Source organism: Cimex lectularius, unplaced genomic scaffold, assembly GCF_000648675.2.
Source record: "Cimex lectularius strain Harlan isolate CLEC.00 unplaced genomic scaffold, Clec_2.1 scaffold23, whole genome shotgun sequence".
Lineage (NCBI taxonomy): Eukaryota > Metazoa > Arthropoda > Insecta > Hemiptera > Cimicidae > Cimex > Cimex lectularius.
The window spans coordinates 197,341-219,314 of record NW_019392690.1 but is presented as its reverse complement, the minus strand read 5'-3'; the positions used below and the strand labels follow the sequence as shown (position 1 = coordinate 219,314).

At 38.6% G+C, this 21,974-nt stretch overlaps 1 protein-coding gene across 6 annotated transcripts in view; it reads left to right on the top strand.

Moving 5' to 3' along the window:
* LOC106661224 (FH1/FH2 domain-containing protein 3) overlaps positions 1-21,974 on the top strand; it is an 87,606-nt gene that overhangs the window by 2,868 nt on the left and 62,764 nt on the right. For all 6 annotated transcript variants that reach the window (XM_014384487.2, XM_014384514.2, XM_014384496.2 and 3 more), the window contains exons 2-5: positions 11,552-11,605; positions 11,950-13,835; positions 13,896-14,164; positions 14,229-14,332. In XM_014384487.2, the coding sequence (XP_014239973.1) occupies positions 11,552-11,605; positions 11,950-13,835; positions 13,896-14,164; positions 14,229-14,332 (2,313 nt within the window). The remainder of the gene's footprint in view (positions 1-11,551; positions 11,606-11,949; positions 13,836-13,895; positions 14,165-14,228; positions 14,333-21,974) is intronic.

Here is a 21,974-nt window from a genome sequence, read left to right as displayed (position 1 = left end):
CGGAGAAAAAGTTGAATTGATAGATTACCCCTCCCCTTTTAACGCAGTAACAACTTTTTTTCGAATTTAGCATAAAAGGTCGTCATTTTGATTCGATGTAATTAAAGAAAATGGTATACTGCTAGAAAGCTTATTAAACGAAAATATTGCTATGAAATTTGCCAAGCTATATCGTGAATTTTTCCAACGAGGTTGAAAATTTAGTTTTTTTACCAGTTTTAAATTCAGCAGTTTTTAAAAGAGTGAGTTTCTTACCAAAAATTAAATTGAAAGTTCTACAAGGGTGCCTTCTTAAAGGAGATTTCAATGCTTTTTTTGGATTTTCCCAAAAATGAAAAGTACTACGAGTAAATTATGAAAACCGTAGATAGTGGAAAAACATAAGATCTTGAATAGGACAAAAGAGTTGAGAATCAGATCCTACGAACAATTTTGTTGCATTTTAGGTGTAAAAGCACCTCAACTTTGTTTTACGAGTAATGAATCGCCATGTAGATCCAGCCATGTTGATAAGAAGTACTCAAAGAAAATTCCTCTAAGTTGAAATATGTTAGAATCAGAATTTTCGATTTTACCACCGATGCATTACTTTACACGCCTTTTTCGCCAATATAATCTCAAAGAATTAGGAAAGCACGTGCAACCGTCACTAATTTGCATTAATGAAAATGCATGAAGCAAATTGTTTGGCTCATGACCCTTGACATTTCACTTATATTATAATATTGTTTTGATATAAACGTTCCGTTTTTATGAAAGTTTTTAAAAATAGGATGACTTTTTGTATTCTTCCTTTATCGATAAATTTAATAATCATTTGCCCTTTGAAAAGTTGAATCCGTTTTGACTTTTGTTCGTTTTGTCAGGCCGTTGAAGCTGGCCCTAAACTGGGCCATTGTTCGGGAGATGATATTTATCAGAACCATGGATCGGAGCTCGGACCTTTTATCCAATGGAATTCTGTTTCAAGAGGCAAAAACTTACGTGCATCCGAAATAGTTCGAAATTGCTTACATTTGAAGTCACCAACTAGTCTTGAAGTTAAGAAATAAGTCACCAATTTTGGAGATAGATATATGAATAGATAGATAGATAGATAGATAGATAGATAGATAGAGAGAGAGAGAGAGAGAGAGAGTGAGTGAGAGAAAGAAAGAGAGAAATAGATGAGTACTTAAATGGATCACAGATGTACAGAAAAAGTGAAAAGAGGGAGGGTGAGGGAGAGACAAAGAGAGATAGATGGATACATAGATAGTAGATATACAGAAGGATAGAGTCAGAGGAAATAGAGCGAGTGACAAAAAGAGAGAAAGTAGAAGAGGAGAGAGAGAGAGAGAGAGAGAGAGAGAGAGAGAGAGAGAGAACGAGAGGGGGAGAAAGAAAGAAGAAAGAAAAAGTTTGTTATATCCTGTGAAAAGATCCCATCAAGGACAACAAAACAAACGATATACATATATGAAATAGTTCTCTGAGCGATAGAACAATAATTCAAAATGGAATGGTAGAACAATTTAATACTAAGAATCCAATAATATAATATACATATAACAGATATAATAATATATATAATACACACCACACACACACACACACACACACACACACACACACACACACACACACACACACACACACACACACACAAATATATTTATACGAAATTAAACATATAAATAATGTATGTAATAATATATATAAAATTATAATATACANTTGACTAATTTTATTTATTTATTTTATTTTGTTTATTTTTATTTTTATTTAAATTTTTGTTTGTTATACAGATGTCAATGTTTTGCTCAACAGATAATTTTGTAAGAGGTAACTGTATATTGCGTTTTTAAATGGTAGTAGAAAGAAAGAAAGAGAGAAAGAGAGAAAGAAAGAAAGAGAGAAAGAGAGAGAGAGAGAGAGAGAGAGAGAGAGAGTGATTGGGAAGTGAAGATAGTGGGATTGGAGACAAGAGAAAGAAGATAGAGAGGAAAAAAGAAAAATATTGAAGAGTGAGAGAGAGAGATTCAAGACAAAGATTCATCGATGATTTATGATCATTTATAAACGTACAAAATTTGAAATATCGACTGTAGCAACATGTATTTTTCGACTTTCTTATCATTATTGTCAAACTCTACTGTAATTTTATTATTAATCTTAACTATTCTGCCATTTTCAATGGATGTTTGCTGACAGCATAAAAGTGTCTAACCTCATTTTGTTATTTATTACCGCCCCGAGACAAAATATATTTTTTATCCGTATTTAGGTAATCTAGAACACATATAGATTTCTGTATTTTGATGAGTCGTATAGTTTGTCATATCGACTTTTTTCTGGGGGTTCCAGCAGAAGTCATATCAAACCCCGAGGTTTATATGTTTTTGGATTTAAAAAAAATTATAAGCATGTACAACCTTCTCGCAGCATTTTGAAACCGCATTGAGTTAATTTCTCCACATGGCACGAAAGCTCGGAGCGTTTGACTCGCGTGACTTTTTCAGTGGAAAGCTCGAAAGTAAGTGTCCGTTCTTGAGGAATTGGCCAACAGCTGTTCAATTGACTATTCGTAGATGGGGGTGCCGTGTGACTCTCGCCCGCGCTACGTCTATAACTAAAATAGATCACGAAAACAACACTTCCACCCGAGAGTTGGTCCTCGTCCATATCCTTGTCCCGACTCGGTTTACAGATCGGACATTGCCACAAAAACAAAGGGCGGAGAGTGGCGATCGGCTGGTGACCTCCAAGGTTCAGCGTACCGATGCCGAACTCAGTTAATTGTTTTGTTGTCGTCCAGTTGATGAACGGTCCTGATCGAAAATTATCCGCCGATTTTTAACGGCAGGGTTTCGGTTTACGTTGTAGCGGAAGGTTGATGGCATTGAGCCGAACCGCGCTGCACTTCGCACCGACTTCGAAAAAGCCGGAATCAGTGATGATCAGCTCTGACCAACTGCCGATTCCGATCATCATTACCAAACTACCTTCGTAGATTTCTCCCTGAAACTAATAATCAAAACTTAAAAAAATAATATTTTGAAAACTTAACAACTGCGAATATGTATTTCTTGTGTGTTGTATAGCTATATTTTGATCTTAATGCAGGATTTTAAATCCACTCGACGACGGTCATTAAGTCAAAACCAGTTACAAAAAAACCGTCTATGGCTGTAGTTTTGGTGTCAGACCTTCACCTTATTGGTAACTGCTTCCTGATGCAAAACCCCTTTTTTACGTTATCTATCATTTTTTAATGACAAGCTACGGTTAATAGTCCAGTTTTTCTGGATATTTTTGAACCAGTTCTTTAATGTTACAATGTTTTGGTCATCGAGACATTTTTAACAATTTGAAAAAGTAAATGTTCAATAATGCACATTTTAACCAGATTTACTAGATTTCTATTTCGAACCTATGTTGACCCACATTGGAGTTTTCAGGTATTCCAGTTTATTTTGGACGCCAAAAACAATTTTATTTGTGGCAAATGACTCATCTTGTCATACCTTGTGCACTTCGTTAGGTTTGACATTTTTCCAAATTATCTCGGCAAGATTTTTTTCTATTTAATTGACACGTTTTCACATCTAATTCTTCTGTATATGTTTTTATAGTTTATGGCCAATACAGAAAAATATCTAGCTGTAATATTAAAGGGATGGATTCACAATCGCTATACAGGGTGATTCACTACTCGTACGACAAGGTTCAGGTGCTTAGACACCTCAAATGCAACAAAATACTTCGTATGAACCATGGTCTGATTTTCAACCCTTTCTCAAATATTCAACATTTTATGTGTTTGTCTATTATCTACGGTTTTCGTAATAAAGCTACTCGAAGCTCTTCTACTTTTCATTTTTGGAGAAATAAAAAAAAAGCATTGGAACGAGCATTAAATTTTCTTTAAGAAGGCCTCCTTCTAGAACTTTCAATTTATTATTTTTACAAAAACTAATAACAATACAAAATCTAAATTGCTAAATTAAATTTATTAAGTAACAGTGCTAAACAAATTAAATTTGAAAAAATTCACGATGAGCTTGACAAATTTCATAGCAACTTTTTCGTTTAATAAGCTATTTCTAGAAGTATACCATTTTCGTTAATTACATTGAACCAAAATACAGAAATTTTATGGTAAAAAGGAAAAAAGTTGTTACGGTGTTAAAAGGGGGCAGTGGGGTTGATCTAGTAATTCAACTTTTTATCCTGGCCAAAATTTATTTCCCAACTTTAGCTTAATAATAAAACAAAAAAACACACCAAAAAAGGGAACAATTGAAAGGAAAAAAAACTTTATAAAAAAAGAGGCAATAAACATAGCGAACAACAGAAACAGAAAAATTGGACAAAAAGTCTACATTAAACACAGACAAAAATAAAAGAACAACATTACAGAAATTCTAAAACTCAACTTTAATCCAAAAAAGCACAAAAAATAGAAAAATTCAACGTAAAAATCAAACAAAACCAATAAAAAAAGACAATAAACATAGAGAACAACCAAAGCAGAAAATTGACAAAAAGTCTACATTAAACACAGACAAAAATATAAGAACGACATTACAGAAGTTGTAAAACCCAATTTTTATCCAAAAAGCACAAAAAATAGAAATGTGTGGTGATTAGTGACAGTTAATCGATATTTATTTAGAAATCGTGAGATGCGGTCTGGTTTGATGTAGGTTTCAGAAAAACACTTTCTTTATCATTCCAACGTTTCGATCTTTATTGAGATTATCTTCAGGGCTCAAAGTGTTTGTCTTCTGTGTAATTGTGCCATTCTTGCGTGTCGTGTCGAGAGTGCACTTTGAGCCCTGAAGATGACCTCAATAAAGATCGAAACGTTGGAATGATAAAGAAAATGTTTTTCTGAAACCTACATCACACCAGACCGCATCTCACGATTTCTAAATAAAAAACAAAGAAATAGATAAATTCTGCGTAAAAATCAAACAAAACCAATAAAAACAGACAATAAACATAGCGTACAATGAAAGCAGAAAATTGGACAAAAAGTCTACATTAAACACAGACAAAAATAAAAGAAGAACATTACAGAAGTTGTAAAACCCAACATTAATCCAAAAAAAGAAAAATTCAACGTAAAAATCAAACAAAACCAATAAAACCAGACATCATAGCGAACAACCATAGCAGAAAAATGGACAAAAAGTCTACATTAAATACAGGCAAAAATAAAAGAACAACATTACAGAAGTTGTAAAATCCAACTTTAATCGAAAAATAGAAAAAGTCAACGTAAAAACCAAACAAAACCCTTAAAAAAGAGACAATAAACATAGTGAATGACAAAGAAAAAAAAAATTTTTTTGTGCTTTTTTATTAGATTAATGTTGGGTTTTAAAACCTCTGTAAGGCTGTTTACCTATTTATCACAGGGGGAATGAAAACAACCACTACAATTGCGCTGGAAACTCCGCTAGACCTACCTCCACTGGAAACATTTATACAAGGAGAGGCTAGGAAACGCTCATGTAGGCCCTAAAAACAATTAAATTGGATAGGAACTAAAAATTCGTGCATAAAATTAACAAAAACACACAACATTAAACTCAGAAGAGTGGTGGGACTACTAACTGGTCACTGGCATCTGAAAAAACATCTACACATCATGGGCATATACAACGATGATCCCATCTGAAGATTATGTAATGAGTAGGAGGAAGCTGCCACCCATATCTTCGATGCGAAGCAACAGCTCAATGGAGATTTAACCTAACAAAAAACTTAGGGAATGATTGAGTCTATTGCACTGATCTAAGGAACTAGGAACGTACAATAAACCAGAAGGCTGCAGTGCCTGGGGAGTACAAACCCCCTTCCTAGTATCCTTATCACCGTACAATACCATACCATACCATAGAGGGGTTTGGCAGGCCTGGAACATTATTTCTTGTTGGGCCACAGATTTCTTGCAGCACAGGATTATGTGACCAAGATCGACTGCCTCGTCCAAACAATTTTGGGGAAGATCTGCGGTTTAACAGATACAGGTCGAACCGGATATGCCATTGTTCTGCTTTGTTTTTTCTAATCCGTTCACAACAAATCGGGGTTTTTGTTAAGAGTAGGGAAGAGAAGGATTGATTGCTCTTCTACATCTGTCGCATTGTTTGTAGATTGCCTAAAGTCACTTAATGAAAGGCGTATGCCAATGGTAATATTGCTCAACGAGGAAAAGCTCTTTGGAATACAATAAAACCCAAACCTACATCAAAAATAGGATAAACAGCCAATATAGAAAACAAATTTAGCACTTTGAAGTGACTGATTATTCAAAAGAATGTTCAAGGCAAAATAATAACAAAAGAGGTTTTAAAAACACCCGGACTGACGAGTTTTCCTCTGAATTGAAACAGATTATTACGACAGAACCTATATTTACCTCGAGCCGGGGTAAACGAGCAGCAAGGATGCCAAACAAGAAAACCACACCTGAATTACTAAATTGAAGAATATTTCAACACCGAGGACATCGAATCTCACTAATCGAAAATATTTTACTATGTATTACGGGAATTTAGATTTTGTTATTCTCTTCCGGGGGGGGGGGTATCTAAGGCTTCCTTTCGCCGTCTGCTTTCCTGCCAAAGCCGGCCGAGGTTCATTGCCGTTAGGAAAAGGTTTATTTTTAAAAAAAGCAAACACCTTTGAAATGCACCGTTTGTCCACCTTGGCCCTTCCCGGCTGTCTACGTCTCAAAGAGGGCAGTCCACCCTTCTGGCCCATTTGTCATTGTTTTACCAATTGTTATTGCACCAAATCGAAAAGTCAAATCCTGATATTGTATTTTGTTGTTGATGTAGATGTAATATACTGCGCCAACTGAGAGGTATTGTATCACGTTCTGCACCTACAGCGCACCAATGAGTCCGAGTCCATCTTGGAACTTGATTAGTAGGCCCGTTTCCAGTGGTTGAAATTTTTCTTAGGTTACGTTGTACATCCGAAAACAAGTATCACAGTTTGTTAGTAGGTGAGTTGGTGTCTTCTCAGCTTCTTTCAGAATCTGCACGTGCCGTGTTGTATCATCCCAACCTCCTTCAGATGTCTATTCAGACTGCAGTGTCTTGTTAACACTTTCTTGCCCAACCTTGTCTCAGGACATCACCAACTTTTGAAAATGAATGTTGGTAATTTGCAGGGTTTTTCTTTCAAGTTTCATCCCGTGTATTGGCAAAACTGAATTTTTAGCGCCAATGAAAAATCTCCATTTTGGAATCTTCTATCTACAACCTCTGCAACTCTAACATGGCTCTTCACCCATTGTTACACTAGCCAAATAAAAAAAATTCATATCCAGTTTTAACCCTGCTTGCCGAAGTCGCTTCAAAGCAATGCCAACTTCAGCAGCCGTTTCAGGTTAGCCGGAAATTCCGTGATTTCAGGGCGGGAGTGGTGGTGTTCCTCCTCTGTTTTTGCCCGTGTATTGGCAACACTGATTTTTTTAGCGCCAATCTAAAATCTCCATTTTGGAATGTTCTACCTTCACCTGCTGCTACTCCAACATGGCTCTTCACCCATCGATTGTTACACTAGCCAAACTCAAATTTTTTATATCCAGTTTTAACCCTGCTTGCCTAAGTTGCTTCAGAGCAATGCCAACTTCAGCAGTTGTTTAAGGTTAGCCGGAAAACCCGTGATTTCAGGGCGGGAGTAGTGTTGTTCCTGCTCTGTTTTTGCCCATGTATTGGCACTGATTTTTTTAGTGCCAATCTAAAATCTACATTTTAGAATCTTCTATGTTCAACATGGATCTTCGCCGATCACCAATTAACAAACTTAAAATTTCTAATACCAGTTTGTAATTTTTAACCCCTTTTTTCTTGCCCAGGTTGCTTAAGAGTCATGCCAACTTTAGCTATTTTGTTAAAAGGTTAGCTGAAATCTCGTTAGTTTCTGGCGGGTGCAGTGTTTTTCCTGCTATGTTTCTACCCGTTGGCAACACTGGTGTATGTAGCGCCAATCTAAACTCTCTACACTAAACTCACGAGATTTCCCGCTAACCTTTTAACCAAATTGCTCAATTTCGCCTTGCTCTAAGACAACATTAGAAGAATCCTGTTAAGAAGTTTTATCCTGCTTCCTTTGATGCATTCTGTTGTTTCTTTCTTTTCAAAACTTGCTAGAAGGTTCTTGGATTGTTTATGTCAAATGAATTCAATTAATTCCTCATTTTCAGTTAGTCTGTTTGTCTATTATGCCCATTGGTATATGCCATGTTTTCCTTGCAACGACCGCTCTATCGTTGTCGGTGATGCACAACTTTTTTGAGATGGGGGCCTTGCTCTAAATACGGCAATTATCTGATCCTACGACCCCTAGCAAAATACTTTTGTGATCATCCTCTTTCGTTAGAGGAAAAAACCGTTCACTTTTCAAAAGGACTTTCCTATTTGCTCTCCTAGTTTGATCACTTTGACAATACACATGAGATGGTCTTGAAAACTTAACTAGACTCAAGATTTCATTAATTCCATTTAAAAGTCTTCTAACTTTTTTTTTTTTGGACTGTGGCCATGTTTTATTTCAGTGAGATGTCATAAAATTGGAAACCAGACCGTCCGATTGCTCGCCCCTTGAGGTTTAATCTTAGCTAGAAGAACAAAGAATTTAAAAACAGATCGACAATTAATTTTTATTGAATAATTGTAAAAATAGATTTCGTATTTCGTCGTAGTCTTGTTTCAGGGTTTGTGGCGGGAAAAAAAATTTCAGCCGGACTTTTACCCGTTGCCCAAGGGAAGGATTCACTTTTGTTCATGCTATTGTATGTTACAGCGTTGCGTAATGATCATCTTCGGCGATTGCATCTTTGCATCCGCAGCACACGAGTACAAGTACATTTCGGGTGAAAGTCTCCACCCTGCCGATGATGTTCCAGTTTCCGGTGGTGGTGGTGGAAAGCAAGTTGTATTTACACCTAATTTTATAAAAAACCGACATTTCCGGTTTTTCAAATTTTCTGCCGGTTCGGGAAATGTGCACGAAGTCTGTCGGGCGTTACATTGTTGCTGGGTGATGGTACAGCATAAATAGGGATGACGCAGTGATGATCGTCGATGTAATTCGTCGTCGGTCTATGAACTGCTTCGCCGACCTTTTTTTTTGTTTTTTTTTGTCTCCATGCAGAAATTAACGACAAGAATTTAAACGGCGTTGCAGATACTTCAATTTTTGGGTATTGTACGATTGTCGTTGATGCTAATAAAAAATGTCTTATTGTTAAAATTAAATTTATTCAATCTTTGGTTTTTCATAAAGTTAAAATTTGATCCCTTCGTTGTTTATGGGTCAGTGATATTAATATTTGTTTATATTTGTATAATTCATACTTAAAATGTAAGGGTGCTAAAACACGCCTAGAAATTCAATAAGTGCAGGCGATTTTGGTCATTTATATCACTCTTAATTAAATTCAAATAGTCCACCTGGTTACATGGATGTCTTGCCTAGGGGAGGTGCAGAAGGTTCTGTGCTAAAAGCTGGGGATTAAACCCCAAAATGTCTCTACCTGTGTCATAATACCAATGTTGACATATGGTCTTGGCGTGGACCAAGCCGCAGGCTAAGGTGCTCAGGCTATTTCGTGCCCTTCGACTTGCCTCAGAATCACTGACGTACAATGCCAACCGCAGCCTTTGCTCCTTACTCTAATCCAAGGAGAAGGCAGAGAAGTGGATAAAGGACAAACATATACAAGAATAGGCCAAGTCAACGAAAAATGGAAACTTAGTGCAATACAGGCAGATACTAAGCAAGGCAATCGATGCCACTACTCCAGAATATAACTTTACCAAAAACTACATCATACCAGAAAGGGAAGAGTGTGCCAATATGAATTCTCTACGCTCACATCCTATTCTTGCCTAGCATCTTGCCAAAAATACACATCCAATGTAATTAATGAGACCAAAACCTGGTGGATATTCTAGGCAAGATTCGTAGGTGGGCAAAAGTTAGAAAGGAATCACTGGAGGGTAACCTCAACAGAATCAAGATTCTTGTTGGACTCCTGTCAGGGCACTACCACCTAAGAAAGCACACGCACCAGGTAGCAGCAGGGACAGAACACTATGCAGATACACTACCTCCCAGGATGAAGAAGAGACCTCAGAACATGTTTTATGTTTTTGTGACGGTCTATGATAGATTCTTGCAACAAGGTCCCACTGGCAAGGCTATGAAAGTTGATTAATAACCTGAAGCCAGGGACCTATAAAATTAGAGGAGAACAGTAGATCTACTCAGGTCGACGTGCGAAAGGGCTTGTGGCCGCCTCTTTTATCCCTATCCCTAACAGGGGCAGGAGTATTTGGACCAGGAACCAAATACTCAGAACCCGTGAGAAAATACACCAGTATCTTCCAAGCTGAGATCCAATCGAAAGATGGGTACAAAAATAAGAATATAGCTATCATGTCAGATAGCCAAGCAGCCATCAAAGCACTAAGCTCAGATATCATTAGTTCAAGGTTGATGCTGAACTGCAAAAACCAAATTAAACAAATTAGGTACGCAGAACAAAGTCAGCCTCTGCTGGGTCCCAGGACACATGGGAGTAGAAGGCAACGAGAAAGCGGACACCCTTGCAAAGCAAGGAGCTGCTGCACCGCTGACCTGAACCCTTCTGTGGCATAGGAACCCACTCTATTAACGAGTATCTCAGACAGGACAAAAAGAAAATTAAGGAACAATGGAATTCACTCATTAGACACAGACAATTCAAGAATCTCCTGACCAATTTCCGAAGGAAAGAAGTTACCGAATGTGTAACCAAAGGAACCAGGAATAAACCGTGAATCCTAACAGGATTCTTAACAGGACACTCAAGCTAAATGGACGTTTAAAGAAGATTGGAATAATCCAAGACGGCACATCAGATTCTGCAAAGAACCAGAGGAGACACCAATTAACAAACTGTGGTGCTACACTTGCCCGCAGGAGGAAGTGTTTTCGGGTATATAATGTTACCATAGAAGAGCTTCAACCACTGAAACCGGGCCTAATCAAGTTCTTTGATGAAATAGGACTCACCTGCGTCCATGTGCTTTAGGCAGTACGGGGGATACAATAGCTCTTAAAGGGTGCTGTATACTATACCCTGAAAATTACATCTACATCTACATCCCTATCCCTACCCCTTCAGAGAGATGTCAGAGTATTCCAAAACTTATGTTTATTGTTATGTTGACATATAGATGGGGACAAATGAAAAATTGATACAGGACAATAGTTTTAATATTTTTCATAAGTTTCTGTTCCCCTCTGTTAAATCTTCTTTTACACTGTCCGAATCAAGATAATAACTCTATTTTCGGCGACAGTTTGATTAAAAGCGACTTTATCGGGCTCGAGGCGGAAGGTATAAATGGATTTTGTTCTCGTGCCAGTTCTAAATCCATAGATCATTATTTTTGTGAATTATTTTAATCCGAAGACAATACAAAGCCAGTTTCCAGACTGATTTATTATTCGGAAGTTAACTTTTTATTTTTTATTCAATAAGTTTTTATGTTTTCAGGTGCCATGGAGTAAGGGTTCAACGTATTCAAGAGTCGGGAGTACCGTTTCGTCAGTAAGTAGTTAAATATTTGAGAAATAAATTAACTAAACAGAAGTGTACAAGAGATCAATCGCAATTTAAAAGAATGTAATATTTTATTGTCAATTGGACAATAAGAGTGAATGATCGTTTGTCAGTAACTTGATCATAATTGATCATCTACGGACAGCTTGGTAGGCTATAAGTCAGATGCCATAATTGATTCGAAGACGTGATCAATTTTTATCAATCTTCTGTCACCAAACTAGAACCGAAATGGATAATTTTACTTTTATCATTGATAATAGCGCCAGTGTTGCATTATTTATTTCATTGGTTATTGATTATTGCCGTTCTAGGTGACTTTTTTGTTTTAGATAGATCGCCCGTCCAGGACGAGTTACGGCAGCCTCCCCAGGACTTATGGAACTCCCAGGGCGTCGGTCGAGAGGACGGTCGAGCCGGCGTCGCCGACGCGAAACAATGCCGAACAACCGAAATCCTACACCTCGAGATTTTCGAGAAGCTATTCGACAGAAAGGAACGCCGATAGCGTGAAGCCTCCAGAAATAAGAAAGTACGGAGGTTACACGGCTCCGGAGACGCCCGCCCTCCGTTTGGGCAGTTCGTCCAGATTCGGCGGGCAAATCGTCCGATCCCCGATTTCCGAGAAAAGTCCAAATGTTTTCGGGGTCTCGCCTGTGTCCGAGAAAAGCCCGTCTGCGTTCGGGTCGGTCGAGCGAGAACCGGAAATCGTGACTCTGATAACGCGAAGCACTTCACCGACTCCGCCTTGCAATTCGTCATTTTTGAGAGCAAAAAGGGCCGAAATGGAGCCCTGTCTAAGACAGGAAGTTCCCAAGCCGAGTTATCGCCCTTGCATGGTCAACAGCGAGATTCAAACGGAAGACCCGAAAAAAACTAGCACCCCGTGGGGCTCGAAGGTGCAGCCACCGAACACCAGGTATCGGGGTTACATAAAACCGGAAGATAAGCCGCCGGAAGAGAAGAAAGAAGCTCCTAGAGTCGGCGGACTGAGCTTTTCCAGGCCGACCGACCTCCCTTTACCACAAAGAACGGCAAAAACGATCTGTAAATCCCCTGTAACAGAAACTCCGCCGAAATCCAATACGCTGCCTACATCGGTCCTCACTAAGTCACAAACGCAAGCCTCAGTCAAATTCCCGGCTCAAGGGCCGAATAAAGATTTCAGAAAGTCGATATTAAACATGGATCTGACGAAAACGACCAAAGCTGAATCTTCCTCCAGCGAAAGTGATAGCAGTTCCGAGTCTTCGTCTTCAGAAGAATCCAGCGACGAATCGGAAACGACGACGCCCGGCGACTCGAAGAACAAACCGCCCGTGCCCCCGGTGAGGAACGAATCGAAAACTGCGATCGCGAAGACGCCGGCGTCTCCTGCACCGGTCAAAGTCACAATAAAAACGATTCCAGAACCGGAGAAAACCGTGAAACCATTCGTACTCAGAAAATTCGACTCGGGGGAGAGGGCCTGGTGGACGAGCAACAAAGACATTCCTAATGCCGCAAACAGTGAGAAAGTACCCGTCAGATCTGAGGAGGATGAAAAGAAATTGTCAAAAACGCCGAGAATAAAGAGCATTCAGCCAACCGCTTCCGAAGACGATTCCAAAAAGATTCCTAATTCAAAATTACTTCAAAAAGTTCCAAGTAGTATTTCTATAGGGAAATCGGATAGTTCTAATGTGAATATACCATCATCAAAATCGACCAGCGTTAAAGAAGACAGGCCTAAGACTTTACAGCTTAGAAAATTCGATTCCAGTGATGATCCTTCTTCTGCCGGCATAAGAGACCCGCAAAACTTGATGAACGGAGGTTCTTCAGGCGAGCTTAAAGATAAAACACAGTCTTCTCCAAGCGAGGTTAAACTGAAATCCAACGCTTTACAAAAATCGAAGAGCTACGCAGTGAAAACTTTAAGCAATTCCAAACTCTCCATAGACGAGAAAAGCTCGAGTATATCGAAGAGTAACGAGTTAATAAATGACAAGTGCGATTCGGAATCGAAAATCCCTCTCTCCCGGAGCACAAGCGGACTTCAACGCACTGGAAGCAACCTTTCGGACCTCACGAGCGACGAGGAGGTACGGAAACTCGTTAAAACTCCAAGCGCAAAAAATCTACCCAGAAGTCCGAGTTCTCTCGGCCTCAGCGGGAAACCCCCCATTAAAAGATCAGAATCCAAAGACCAACTCGAACACACACCGGGGTTCAATAGGTAAGAATAATTATTCGATTCTCTAGGTTTTTATTTTGCGTTGGGTTTTGTTATTTTCAGAATTCACAAGAAGCTTGGGTCCAATTCTGATCTGCCCAACGGCGAAGGAGTCTGGTCACCGACAAGCGGCACAAGGAGGATGCTGGTCAGGGTTGAATCCGGCGAGAGGGATTGGTGGTTGAGCGACGAAGAAAAAGCCGAGCAGAAGAAAAAAGCAAGAAAACCCTCGGATAAGGTGTGGATCGGTTCGTTCACGAATATTGACCACGTCCTGGGAAATCAAGCGCCTCCGCCCGCAGCTTTCCGGACTCCTGACAATTCTTCCGATGGTCAGTTCTGCCTCGTTTTCGGTACAAAAGTCCCGTTGATTGTAAGCGATAATTTTGATTACAGATTCCGATTCCTGCGACGACTACTGCTTTGAAGTGAACCCCGACCAAGTCAAGATACACGACAGCACGGCCAAAGTACCTGTGATTCAAAAGAGAGGAAGAAAGGTGAGCTAAGTCTGGTTTATTGAATTTGGATAGTTAAATCTGCATATCTATACCCAATATACTCATACGTACTATTTGAGTCACTTCTCACAGTCCATCGGAATTCCAGCTTTTGCAATTTACAAAATTACCGGAGTCCTCGAGAATCACCCACAATTGGTGTTGGCAGTTTGGGGTCAGGTCGAGGTAAGGCTCCGGGTTCTGTCAACTGCTGGGTCAATTCAGAACCCAACCTATGCAGTTCCTAGGACCAAAGACATTCACACTCTCACTCATTCTCAAATAAATTATCTCCTATTTATATACCATTCATTCAATTAGGGTGGTGGTGTACTTCCTCCTCCATTCCTCCATCGCCTACTATATAACTAACCTCATTGAGGGTCGATCATTACAAATTCGCGTTAATAAATCACTGATATAATTTCCTCTCAACACACCCTAGAGACACAACACTACCATTACTACATTCAATAAAACAACCAAGAATTGGAACAAGGGAACTAGGTACTCGCTGCCGTGCTCAAGCACAATTCTCATATCGCGTAGAATTGCACTCTTCACAAAGGTGTGAACATCGAGCAACCTTTGTCTACATGCCGGACGCTTACGCGGGCTTTGAACCAAAAAAATTGTCCTTGTGTCAACCTCCCTTAGCTTAATCCGGGTGAGCATGAGCCCTCTGCTAGAAGGACTCTGAGTGTCACCTATTGACAGTGCTCGTGATATGAGAGAGCTCCTCTGCCGATAAGGACCACCATCGCTGCCACTTTCTTTTAATCATGTTTTTGGTTCAGATCGCCCTGGTTAACTCCAGAGGTTGATACGTCCCGGCCTTAGCCGCCTCGTCCGCCTTTTCGATACCTTCCTGTGTCCTGGTACCCATACAACAACTACCGTTGACGCTCCAGTTCTTGGTATCTCTCCAACATTTCCACAACGAGACGGACGAAGGAGAACCTGTCACGGTCTGCAGTAAACGCGTTGAAGGAGTTGACGTAAAACACACGCTAATAAATACATTCACTCTCAATACACATTACGTACACAAAACTTATGTTACTACATACAATAAAATAACCCTGTTTCCTCCGAAAATCTGAACAAGGGACCGAAAGGTTCACACAATGAATATATTTGGCGGCATTTCTACTAGCTTCCTATATGAATCCATGTGGGACATTGAGTAACCTTCCTCTGCACTTTTTGTGTCAAGCGCGTACCAATTGTAAGTCGGGTTAGGAGGATATTTATTCTGCGGTTTAGATCCTCCAATGGCCACCTAAAAACCCATGGTCTTGACGCGTAAGAGGTTCTCCGACGACCCAGTCCACCGACGCTGCCAATTTTCTGGTTCATTATTTATTCGATATTCGCGTAATTCTTTTTAATATGGAAATTGTAGATCATTTTTCGTTTAATCACAACACCAAAATTTCTTTTCAAAAATTTACATAACAATCCTCGGGGATGGGTCGCGCTCGTTAATCGGTCCACGTCGTAGCTTTATTTATCGAGGTAAACATTTGTCATTTTCACTTTTATTTTAAAAAATTTCTCATAATTATTTTTTCTAATATTTTAATACTCAAAACATTAGGCGGTGTTGTAAAGTGAATAATCAGTGAAAGACTTTGGAGAAAGAAAGAAATCATTATCATCGCATTTAGTTTATCAATCGCCCACTCGCCACAAAGTATGAAGCTTTTCTTTAAAATAAATATTCATTCGAGTATGAAATGGCAAGATAAATCTTTAACAATTTTGACCTTAGGCCAGTGGGTGCCAGTCATTAGCAGTCTTAACGATTTTAACTTTCCCTTTATTTCATGCCTTTGACCCACAATGGGCCGGGTGGATTTACCATTGACATTTCCGCTAATTACAACCCGAGGGAAAAGCGGGATGGCAGCGAGGATGGAGTTAAACGAAACGAAAACGATTTTATTCCGTAATTAATGGAGACGCAGGGGGGCCGGGGCCAGGTTCCGGAGGAAATGTTGGTCAGAAGAAAGGTGAAAGGTTCCAGACAGAACACGATGTCCGAGAGTTCAACTATACTTTTCAGAACAATGGCCCAATTCCAGAGCGTTATCCGATCTCGGGTCATCCTCCGGCTCACGGAATCAAAAGTAAAATCGCGTGCTTGTTTCCTTGGCGAGGGGACTTCGAAATTCGACTTAATCAGGTTCAGCAGTTTCATTTTCGAGATCATCATTTATCAAGTCTATATTTACATTTATACAATGCATAGATTTCACGCTTTGCTTCTTTGTTAAACTGTGAACGCCTTAAACGAGTGATTTTATGCGAAAATGTGTAAACACGCTATCGCACGTCCATGCGCGTCCCTTTTGTTTTTTCGTCTGCTTAGTTTTCTCTAGAGTTAATTCGAAAGTGAAAATGATTATGAAAACAAAGCCTCAATTAGTGGTACAAAGTAGATGTTGTTCTCGGAAGAATTTCTATCGGTTCATTCCATAGTGCGGAACAGTCCAAGGTCGATAGATTAATTCGAATCAAATCGCAGAGCTGGAATAAAGAACATTAATTGTCTCGCGAGCTCAAAGGTTGCCAGTCCATTAAATATTATTAACGTAAGCCTGGACAATCTACGTGATCGCTTCTCTTCACATTCCTAAAGCTACAAACCTGCTAACGGCATATCCTCCTGCAGACCTATCATACTTTTCCCTGCATTGTTCAAAATCCTTCTAAATCTATTAAACCCATGCTAGGTACTCATGAAGCCATCCATCTCATCAATTCGGCTTCCTTCCACATCATTATACGATACAACAAGCTTTCAGTGTTGTCGACACCATCTCCTCTGCTCTCGAGAACAAAGAGTGGTTCCTAGATGAAGCACAGACTTTTGATAGGGTCTGGCACCCCGGCATGCTTTACAAACTTAAATGCTTCCTACCACTCCTTATTACCTTATCTTGAAATCTTACCTAACTGCTGCTTCAGAGTGAGGTGCAGCAACGAGTTCTAGGGCGTTCCACAAGAGAGCATTCTCGGTCCCATCCTTTATATCATTTATACTGCTGACCTACCTATACACCCTAATACCATCATCACGGATACCGCAATTTTGTCTTCTATCTCGAATCTAGTACCAGCATTGGACGGTTTCTCACGGCATGTGTACTCCGGGTGCAGCGCTGGCATAGCGGTGACTGTGTGAAAAAAACGTTTTGTAATCGCATTTGTCGTATGCTGTGCCTATGCTACAGTTTGATAAGGTCTGACACCTCGAAATGCTTTATAAACTTAAACTCTTCCTACCCACTTCACCTTTTCCTAACCGACCACTGCTTCAGAGTGAAGCATTCTTAATCTTAGCACCTGCACACCCCGATACTATCATCACCACCTACGCGGCCGGTACCGCAATTTTGTCTTCTAGCTCGAACTCTAAGAAAACTCCAAAATCCAAAAATCCAAGAACACTTTGATTTTATCGAAGTCTGGTGCATGGTTGAAAAAAAACAGTGTTGTCTTCTATAGCAACAACAAAGAGATACCAACTTCTATTTTAGTATAATGTAAGCATCTAGACAGCACGTGGTATCTCCAAGACAAGAGACAACAACTTAGTGTAAGACTGGGACAACTATGAAGACTTCTAGGAATCTTTCTTGACAGTCAAAACTAAGCAAATCTTATAAAAGACCCATGTATATATTAGTAGCCATAATTGAACGTATTAATTATTTTAATTAATACTTTTTATCTAAGGACTTGGTCGAGATGAAATACTAAGGTCATGAGCAGGATTCGAACCCACGACCTTTGGCCGAATACAGTTGAGCTATCATGACTTCGATCCACTCGGACACCAACCTCATCTCAACCCACAACCATTAGAATTTTCTCTATTTTTGCCATATTTTTGAATATTGTGTAATCAGGATTCAAGTGGTCGAAGCCACGATGGCTCAAGTGGTTAGAGTACCAACCATCTCAACCAGGACCTTAGATCAAAAGTATACCATCCCTAACCATCCCTAAGAATTCCGTGCCAAAAACTGCGTGATTGTTAATTTAAAAAAACAAAAAAAAACAGATTTTGACCTTTGTCAAACTCTATATGTAAAACAGTTTTCAAAATTTGCAGAAATCCTTTTAAGAAACTATTTTAAATTTTAACATTATTTCAGTTGCTAATAGATAAAAAAAGGAAAAACAAAGCTTAATCTTCAAGTCACTCGATATCAAAAAAATACCACAAATACACCATATTATTGTTGCATTCGATAGATATTTTAAAAGACAGCTTAAAGGATAAAGCGTAAATATATTAAGCCGGGAACGTTTTTCGGACGTCGACTTTGAGTGTTTTGTCATTTTGCCAGGGCCTCGGGTGTGATCTGATTTCAAATCTGTCTTCATTCAGTTTCCCAAGAGGTGAGTGAAACCTTTAGGGTGAAAACAACGCCAAAATTATATCTAGAACCGTCATGAAAGCCGGTGGTCACCCCGGGGGCACAGTTTGTGGAAAATCCAAGGACGAAAGGGGACGAAAGTCTTTAGAAAACTTCAAGATGGAAATTAAATTCAGTTTAGGAATTAACTTTAAATCGAGGCTATACCTGGTATTTTTCTATATAACATCATATCATAATAACGTCTTGATTCACCCTGGCCAACCCTCCTGGCCTCCGACCCGTTGAACCGATAAAGAACGCGGTAAAGAAAAAACGTTATTGCGCGTCAAAAGCACGGTCGATAAATCCCAGAGTGTAAACCGCAGAAAGATCGCCTTACCCGACTCAGAATCGGCCATACGCGGTTGACACAGAGCCCGCGAGTCCGGCATGCAGAGAAAGGTTACTCATTGTGTCCCACTTAATTGAAGGGTGTCATTCCATATAGGGCAGTAGGAATACCATCGATCTTTTGGTCCCTTATTCCGATTCTTGGAGGAAACAGGTTTATTTCTGTACACAGGGTGTCCCATGTACAGACAACTACATCTTAAATTGAACTTAAACCCTATTTTGCAAAATCAGTTTCTCGATTGTATTCTAGATATTTCATTTTTCAGGTACTTCTACTTTTCACAGCTTTATTCCATAAAATCCAACGAATCTCATAAATCTTGTTCTTAATCTCATCGTAATCTTGCTAAATCTGCATTTGATTGTAAATCAAAGCAAAAAAAGTACAAAATCACTTTGAAGGTTTACAGGTTTAGCACTTGCCTAAAGTTTAAGTAATATTTTCTTGGGTCTGTAAATACTGAGAGATATGGCGCTTAGAGAAAAGTTGCCCTTACTAATGAGCATTAAACATGCTTAATTTCTCAAAAGAGTTTATCGTCAAAGTCCCTTATGCCGATTCCTAGAGGAAACAAGAGTATTTCAGTATACAGGGTGTCCCGTGAACAGACGTCAAAACTACATGTCAAATTGCACTAAAAAGCTCCTACTCTGCACTACTCGATTCTCGATTGTATTCGAGATATTGCATATTTTCAGTTCATTTCAACCTTTCACCTTATTCCATAAAGTCCAACGAATCTCCGAAAATTAGTTAACCTTTCTAAATCGCAATAAAAATAGCATTAAAAACCTACGGAAGCCTTTTTTTATTGTAACCCAAAACAAACAAAGCACAAAATCACTTTGAAGATTTACGGTTCCCTTGGCAAAAATTTAAGCAAGATTCACTTAGTTCTGTAAATATTGTAAATTCTGTAAATGCAGATATGGCGCTTAGAGAAAAGTTGCCCCCACTGATGATGGGCGCCTAAATCGTTCGGCCACCGACGCCCCCCCTTAATTTTTTAAAAGTGATTTATCACCAATGTCAAATTGACGTTTAATCAAAAAAATTAAATTTTTCAGTTACAAACAGTTTAAAAAAATTGGTCATTAAGATATAGAAACTTCTATTAAAAAAATAATGAAAGTAATACAAATCAAACAACAAAAGCTCTTTCGCACATACATTTGAGCATAAAATAAATTAAAAAGCTTTTAAAAATTAAATTAAATGGTCAAAATGTCCTTCATTGATTTGTATACTTCAAGAAGATTAGCATTTTGAATATTTAATTTAATTTTGCCTGTTTTAATTCCATTTATGTCAATTAAAACAGGAATGTCTGGAATAGATTGAGAAACGGACTTCTGTTCACGAGACACCCTGTATATAGTAAAGATTTTATTTTATTGCAGATAATCTTATTATTTTACATATAACAAGTTTGATGATAGATGTATTCCGTGTCGATTGTTTGGCGAGAATGTATTTATAAGCGAGAATGTGTGAGTACAAGAGCGTCGATGAGGATCAAGTAACCGACGACCCTCAATTAGACAGTCTTTTTTTCCTATTAAAATTTGGTCATTTTCATGCGTATAAAAAAGCACAGTCGAAATCATAGGCCACATAAACAGGCAAAGGGTTTCTACAAACACCTTCTGGAAATAACGAATGAATCGTATTTACACACTAACGTGAAAGTGACTCGTTGCTTAGTCACGGGGCAACTCACTTTCGGACCCGACCTATTCAGAATAATAAGTTGCACCAAGCAGTATGATTTAATGCAGAACAGCATAATCTATTATCAATTCAACTTCAAAGCGATTTGTTGATAAGAAAATATCAGAAGACAAGTGACAAAAACGAGTATTTATCTCGTCCGTACAGGAAAAATTTCCACTTCCGCGTTTCTGGTGTTTGGTGAATGATTTAAAATTGTTTTTACGAACGACAAAAAAAAGGTTCATTAGTTTCATGCATCTCGCACCGTTGCAAATGCAACAAAATTGGTATGAACCACGATCCGATTCTTAACCCTTTAGCAGATATTCAACATTTGATTTTGATTTTTTTTCTCAACTATCTACATTTTTCGTCATAAATCTAGTCATAACTCTTGAACTATTCAAGATTTAGACTATTTGAGGAAATCAAAAAAATAGGTGAAAATAGCGTTTAATTTCTTTTAAGAAAGCACCCTTCTGGAACATTCAATTTAGTTTTTGTTAAAAAACTGCTACATTGAAAAATCGTAAAAGAAACAAATATGCAACTTCGTTGGAAAAATTCACGGTACAATTTGTAAAATATCATCGTTTAATAAGCGTGTAATATTTGACGTCTGTTCACGGGACACCCTGTATATAGTACAGATTTTTTTAATAGATTTTAGGAGACAATCTTATTATTGTATAAATAACAAGTTTGATGATAGATGGATTACGTGTTACTGTTTGGCGAGAATGTATTTATAAGCGTGAATGTGGGTATACAAGAGGGCCGATTTAAAAATAGCAAAAGAGCTAAATTTGCAATTCTACTTAGAACTTGAAAAATGTCATAACAATTTCTTCGTTTAATAAGCTTTCCACACGGTAGCGAGTTTCAGGGTCCCCTGTTCCGCTTTTTAGGGGAATTGGAACGTTTTATTGTTTATAGCCGTCAAAATATGTGTTTTGTATATGTGAGTGTATGTATTAGAGTGAATGGGGAGGGACTGATGTTGCAATAGCATCCCCATCGTCTCTCGAGCTGCGTGACTTGGGTGGATGGCGGAATATTTATAAGAGTATATTTATAAAGCACTAAGTAATAAGTGTATATAGGTGTGAATGTATTTATTTGTGAGAGTGCGTATTGAGTG